Raw genomic sequence first — 7,746 nt, 5'->3', positions numbered from 1 at the left:
ACCTAAACATCAGTCGAGACTTGATGAAGAGGGTACAACTGGAATGCTTTATTATGGCCAGATAGCCCACTTTTATACACAGACCCCCAGTATGGGGTCTCCAGCAAAAGTATAGTAAAACACACCCAGGAGATGTGCCTGGGAGATAATTGAGTGTACTTTGCTTAAACGAATTATCTCCCAGGCACTAGAGGTACAGAAAATAAAACATAAAACATCCCAAAACATACATAATATTAACAGGGACCCCCACAAGTTCTATATCCCTGGATAGTCTGGATCTGAGCCATTGTTCATCTAGTTTGTGCATACCTTTTCACCGAATAGCGCTCTCCTGGGTTGTTGGGAATAGAAGCAGGCACAAAGTTACCGGTTTTCGCGGGTTAGAGTGTCGACTTGGAGTTCCAGACACTCAAAGACCAAGTACCGCTGCCTGTTTTCAGGAGACAAGATTACGTGTTGTTCGGTTATACGACCGGCAGCCGTCCAGGGAGAGTAGTTAACTTTGTGTTTACTTTGAAGTTAAATGAGCCAGGGATTGGTCGGTGTTCCGTAGATCAAACTACCGAATGCAGGGAAAATAACTGGGGCAAGGGAAATTACAGGGGTTTGTCACAATCAGTTTGTGATTAATGTGTAAAATACAAATTTTCTAATATAACGGTTATATTAGAGTTAAAATAGTGGGTAAATCTTTGCCTGAAATCAATTAAGGGGAACAGTGGCAATATATAATTTTTGATATAATAAAAATTATTAAATACATTTTTGATAATTTTTATGAAATTATTTTGAATATTTATCACCTCATAAATATCCTCACAGGAGACAAAATGGCCACCATTTGTCAGAGCACATGTTTTCGGTTATACGAATAGCAGCTACCCAGACAGAGCACTTGAGTTTTGTGGTTTATTTGAAGATAACGAGCCAGGGTGATGGTCGGTGTTCGGTAGAAAAAAGTACTGAAACAAAGGGGAACAACTCGGGAAAACAAAAAATTCAGGGCAGTTTGGCACAGTTGGCACAGGGACAGAGAAGGCGGCCGGCCAGCTAAGGAACAATGGAGGCTGAGGGGCGGCCAGCTTTGTATTCTGTAGGCTGACTGTGAGGGATCTGTGATCTCCCTGCATTGCTCCCTTGCGCGTCACTTAGTGATGCCGGGGCTGGAGTGACGTCATATTCTGGCTCCAGCATCACTAAGTGGCGCACAAGGAAGCAAAGCAGGGAGATCCCAGCTCCCTCAACGTCAGCCTACACAATGCGCAGCCAGCCACTTGACCACCCCAGAGGGAATGGGCTCACAAATCCCAGGCGATTTGTTGAGCCCTGTCATATGAGTCCAACAGATCAGTAGGTGGGGGTTCCAGAGTGGAGGTAGAATCAAAATCCATGGGTGGAGTGTGGTGCTTCACTATCTTAAAACTGCACTCTCTCATTGAACCTTTGCGACTCTAACAGACTGTTATGCAAGACATCTCCAGTGTCAACACCTGCTATCCGACTTTCTAATAGTCTTGAATTGGCAGCTCGTTTAAATAGGGCCAAAAATGTTTGTCACAAAATTAGCCTTGGAGAAAATCAGTTGACCTCTCAAAACATAACTCATTATGTTTGTAATACAGCGTAAATTGTGTAATGAGCAATGAATTCCTGAAGTGTGAATGTTTGTGAATATAGATCTCTCAGTGCAAAATAATTATAGTTTTACTTTTATCATCATTATGGGAAGATAGATTAATATTATTGAATGGACAATAGTTGTTCCCATTCTATGACTGTTTTGACTTGATTACTAATGCCATTTCCTATGGAGATTGGTTTATCTCCAATATACTTTCATAGGTTCACAAAAAAATACAAAATCATTTTCCATTTCTCAATCAGTGATGCACTTCGAAGAGCACTGTGATATTCTTTTCCTTTGACAATGTAAAAAGAAAGAGAAAATATGGGTGGTGTTACAGGAACAAACTACATAATAATGCAAATCAACAAAGACTTTATTGTAAAGTCTATTTTAACACATTTATCAGCCATGTATACGACAAAGATTTTGAATACATTTTATACATTCCTCTTCATATATATCAGAGTTTTTGAATTAATTTAAGGAGACATTCCAAGTACCATAACCACTTCAGCATAACACAGTGGTTGTGGTCCTGGGAACCTGTACTTGGAGTTTGTCAAACGTTTCTCAGCTACCAAAGCCAGTCCTCTTTAGTTTTCATTGACAGAGTAAATTTAGATTTCCTTGTCCAAGGAAATGGTGTGCGCATGCATTGCACTCTCACACCATTTAAAGTTTTAGGTTTAAGAGGATTCTGCTATGACAATCCAATACAATCTATAAGTGCGGCAGAATCACCACAAGTCCTATGGTTTGCAGCAAGATCTGCAGAAGCTCCATACGTAAGAAGAGAAGTTCATTCTCAAGGTTAACGTTTTGACATAACTAAAACGTGGTGTACACAGAACTTCTAAGTCAAACTGTGTGGGAAGTTTCCAATATAAGAATCTTTAGACTGTGGATGGTCCTGCGTTTCTATTTTTTTCACAACTAAAGATGTCATAGTAATCCCAGCCAATTCCATAATATCATTATGGCTAAATGTATGTGAATTCCTATGATAAAGACCAGCTCAAGTCTATATTTTATTATACTATTAACGTACGGCCTGTGTGTCTCCATTTATTTCCTTCAAAAAAGGCTGTTTGGCAAAGCCTAGACAGTCCTGGTACATCATCTGTCGTGAAGGAGTAATATAATATGTAGTCGGTTCACCGATGATCTTGTCACTGTTCTAAAAATCAGTCATTTACACACTGAGCAATAGGTTTTCTTTCTGAGTGAACAAGACGATGTTTGAAAAGACTTCCTTTAAAGCTAAAATGTTTCCCACACTCAGAGCAAGAATATGGTCTCTCTCCTGTGTGGGTTCTTTGATGTAAGACAAATACAGTCTTCTCATAAAAACGTCTCCCACATTCAAAACAACAATATGGTCTTTCACCTGTGTGACGTTTTTCATGATTTACAAGAGTGGATTTATGACGGTAACATTTGCCACATTCAGAACAGGAATATGGTTTCTGGCCTGTGTGAATTATCTGATGTCTAACAAGAGTGGTTTTATCAATGTAACATTTTCCACACACGGAACAAGAATACGGTTTCTCACTTGTGTGGATTTTCTCATGTCTGGCAAGTTTCTTTTCATGGCTAAAACATTTGCCACACTGCGCACAGGAATATGGTTTCTCACCTTCATGAAGTAGTTCATGGCTGACAAGTGCGTCCTTATCTGCAAAACATTTCCCACATTTAATACACAAAAATGGCTCTTCTACTGTGTGAATCCGCTGATGCTTAATGAAAAAAGACTGGTTTATAAACCGTTCCCCACATTCAGAACAAGAATATGGTTTCTCTTCCGTGTCAATTAGATCAGATTTTTTTTTCGCTCTTGTATGAATTCTTTCATGTTTGATTACACCCGATCGATGGCCAAAACACTTCCCACATTCTGAGCAAGCGTATGGCTTCTCTCCTGTGTGAGTTCTCTGATGTGCAGCAAAATTCTCTTTATGGGTAAACCGTTTTCCACATTCGGAACAAGAATAAGGCTCATCTCCTGTGTGCGTTCTTTCATGCGAAAGCAGACCCGTTTTATGTCTAAAAAATTTCCCACACTCCAAACAAGAATATGGTTTCTCCCCTGTGTGAATTCTTAGATGACTTCGAAGCTCAGATTTTTGGTTAAACCGTTTTCCACATTCAGAACAAAAATATGGTTTCACTCCTGTGTGAATATTTTGATGAATTGCCAGAACAGATCTGCGTAAAAATCGTTTTCCACACTCTGAACATGAATATGGTTTCTCTCCTATATGACTAATTTTATGCTCAAGAAAAGCACACTGTTGGGGGAAACTCTTTCCACATTTAGAACAAAAATATGGTTTATCCTCTACGCGAACCTTCTGATGTTTATCAAGATATGATTTTCTTGTGAAACCTTTCCCGCATTGTGAACAAGAAAATGCCTTCTGACCTGTGTGAGTTTTTATATGTTTTTGAAGATATGGTTTCTGATTAAAACATTTACCACACTGAGGACAAGAATATGTTTTTTCTGTTTGTGTATGCTCTGAAGGTAAATGCATGTCCGTAAGATATACTTCTTCATATGATGTTGGTTCCTCCTTAATGTGAATAGATGTCTGTGGATGTTCTCTGGGTGTGGATATATTGAGATTTTCTTCACATGAGACTGGTTCCTCCTTAATATGAGTAGATGGGTATTTTGTGTGTGGATATTCTGGGGGTGTAGATGGGTCGTTGAGATTTCCTTCTTCACATAAGGCTGATTCCTCCTTAACATGAATAGATAGGTATTCTGTCTGTGAATGTTCTGTGGGTGTAGAAATGTCTGTGAAATTTTCTTCTTTACATATGGCTGGTTCCTCCTTAATATGAGTGGATAGATATTCTGTCTGAGGATGTTCTGTGGGTATAGAAATAACTGTGAGATTTCCTTGTGTACACCAGGCTGGTTCCTCCTTAATATAAGTAGATGGATATTCTGTCTGTGGATGTTCTTTGTGTGTAGAAATGTCTGTAAGATTTCCTTCTTTACATGAGGCTGGTTCTTCCTTAATATAAGTAGACTGGTATTCTGTCCGTGAATGTTTGGTGAGTGAACATGTGTTAGTGTCTATATCTTCACATAATGAATCCCTTTTAACGTTTTGCATACAGTGACTCATCTTAAGGAGTTTATTTCCAAAAATAAGATTTTATTTAGGTTCTGGTGAAATCTGTAGGAAAGAGGTAAATAGGCAAATATTAGATTACGGTTGTTATGCTGTTATGGCTTCTAAAACAATTATCCTTTTTATTACAGAGACAATCTTATCAACACATAGCTTCATTCTGCTGGAGCTGATCCAGAATTGAACCACAGAACACAGCATTTCAATAAGTTTAACTTGTCTCCCGCTGCTAGGGACTTACCTGCACCAGGCACACGCGCTGCTCCCCTCGCCAGGCAGCGCAAGCTGAACACTTCTGTGCCACTCCCCTCCTCAGGTCACACCCCCCAAATGCTCCACATGGCCATGCAACCTGAACAAGGAATATTATACTTATTATTCGGCCCGACGAAACGCTCCCTTTACTGGTTCAAACGGCCCAAAATCTATTAATCAGTTTCTTCCACGTAGCATCTTAGATGCTATAGTGACCACATCATCTAGGCGACCCCATGTTTAATTGGTTTGGAGACGCAGACATGACGTGGACCAATCAGAAAGTGTGCTAGAAGATATGTTCATTTGGGTCCTTGTTCATTGCCCTATTGTGGCTTTTGCCTTTATATACGTTAGCGCTTATAGTAAGTGTCACTTGATATATTTTGATATTGGTATTTCTGGTATCCTGACCCAGTTTGTTTATCTGTATTTCTATATTCCTGACCTTGGTTATTACTTACTTTGTCTTTATCTTTCTTCCGTTAAAACCGGCCATTCTCAGGCCCGGTAATCAGTATACCTAGTACCTCTGTTTGTGGGATTCGCCATTCCTGTAAGTTAGGGTATGATCCCGTGTCACCTGCAAGTTCAGGGCATCAGGACATAAAATTATTTTGTTACTGCTGTCATGCAGATATCAGACAATAAAGCCTGCTCCAGCCTGCCCCCTTAAAAAAAAAAAATACAAACGATTAACACAAAAAATAAATCTTTAAACTATTTTACTTCCAAAATACAACATTGCAGTTTGATGACTGCTTAGAGCAGGGATAGGCAACATTTGGTACTCCAGATGTTGTGGACTACATATCCCTTGATGGTTTGTAAGCATTATGACTGTAAGAGCACTATGGGAACTGTAGTCCACAACATGTGAGTGGAGAAGGTTGCCTCAGATGCTTATTATATGGGTGGATCTCACCAACAGTAGTGATGTCTTCGCAGGGATATACTGTAGTTGTATTGGGGTTATCTGGCCGTGAAGTTCTCATATAAGGTGAGTCAGATCGGTCGGCAGAAAAACGGTCCTGAAGGTAATCAGCTGAGCGGCAACAAATGGACAAGAAGAATCAGCTGTTCAGCAGCAAACGGGCTGCGCGCTCGGGACATCCACGTCCCTTCTTCTTGTCCATTTGTTGCCGCTCAGCTGATTACCTTCAGGACCGTTTTTCTGCCGACCGATCTGACTCACCTTATATGAGAACTTCACGGCCAGATAACTTAAAAACTAAAGAGGACTCTCTTCCCAACTGTTCCATTGGGTTACGCCTTTTACATTCTAGGAAAACCCTCGATACAACTACAGCATATCCCTGCGAAGACATCACTACTGTTGGTGAGATCCACCCATATAATAAGCATTTTTCAGTGCACTAGTCTTCATAATTGGACTGCTTTACAGACATTTTTCCTTATTTTTCCTTTTGTCTTTTTACGTTTTTTTTCATTTTTTATTATTTGCCAATAATAGCAATTTTTCTTTTTTATAATTTTTTTGTCCTTTTTTTCTTCTCGTTTTTCTTAAGGCCTATCAGTACATTAACAGGTGGTGGATCCACCTAGGATATCTTATCCCCACACTTATGGGATATCAGGACTGTAATTAGTTGTAAATAATCATTGTACATACCATGAACTTGTGCTTGGTGTATGATATATGAGATTATGAAGGGATGGCCAGTGGTTGTAAATATTGTGTATATATTATGAATTTTCTCGATGTGTATGATATATCAATTTAGGATAAGGTCAACAATTAACTGGAGTAACTTTTTGAATTACACTGGGTTATTAATCAATTAATGAATTTTTGTGCAAACTCAGCTATGAAGTTTCCCTTAGCATGCATAATCAATGCATAGAGTGCGGTATTTATGTTCAAATTTTTGTATATATTATGAGCTTACATTGGGGTTGACCTCGAATACCTGCACCCACATGTGATTGATTGAGTGCCAGCACAATTTGGATTTTTTTTTTTTACAAAAATAACACATCCTAGATCTGAATGAATTAAATATTCTTCTGAAATACTTTGTTCTTTACATAGTTGAATGTGCTGACAACAAAATCACACAAAAATAAAAAAATGGAAATCAAATTTTTCAACCCATGGAGGTCTGGATTTGAAGTCACACTCAAAATTAAAGTGGAAAAACACACTACAGGCTGATCCAACTTTGATGTAATGTCCTTAAAACAAGTCAAAATGAGGCTCAGTAGGGTGTGTGGCCTCCACATGCCTGTATAACCTCCATACAACGCCTGTGAATGCTCCTGATGAGGTGGCGGATGGTCTCCTGAGGAATCTCCTCCCAGACCTGGACTAAAGCATCTGCCAACTCCTGGACAGTCTGTGGTGCAACGTGACGTTGGTGGATGGAGCGAGACATGATGTCCCAGATATGCTCAATTGGATTCAGGTCTGGGGAACGGGCGGGCCACTCCATAGCATCAATGCCTTCGTCTTGCAGGAACTGCTGACACACTCCAGCCACATGAGGTCTAGCATTCTTGCAGTAGGAGGAACCCAGGGCCAACCGCACCAGCATATGGTCTCACAAGGGGTCTGAGGATCTCCTCTCGGTACCTAATGGCAGTCAGGCTACCTCTGGCGAGCACATGGAGGGCTGTTCGGCCCCCCCAAAGAAATGCCACCCCACACCATTACTGACCCACTGCCAAACCGGTCATGCTGGAGGATGTTGC

At 40.0% G+C, this 7,746-nt stretch overlaps 1 protein-coding gene across 2 annotated transcripts in view; it reads right to left on the bottom strand.

The window, feature by feature from the left end:
* Positions 1-1,985: 1,985 nt before the first annotated feature.
* Positions 1,986-7,746, bottom strand: part of LOC134575162 (zinc finger protein 250-like) — a 752,315-nt gene continuing 746,554 nt past the window's right edge. For both annotated transcript variants that reach the window (XM_063434388.1, XM_063434387.1), the window contains exon 7: positions 1,986-4,601. In XM_063434388.1, the coding sequence (XP_063290458.1) occupies positions 2,815-4,601 (1,787 nt within the window). In that variant the 3' untranslated portion in view covers positions 1,986-2,814. The remainder of the gene's footprint in view (positions 4,602-7,746) is intronic.

Source organism: Pelobates fuscus, chromosome 10 (genome assembly GCF_036172605.1).
Source record: "Pelobates fuscus isolate aPelFus1 chromosome 10, aPelFus1.pri, whole genome shotgun sequence".
Lineage (NCBI taxonomy): Eukaryota > Metazoa > Chordata > Amphibia > Anura > Pelobatidae > Pelobates > Pelobates fuscus.
This window is presented reverse-complemented; position numbering and strand designations above follow the sequence as displayed.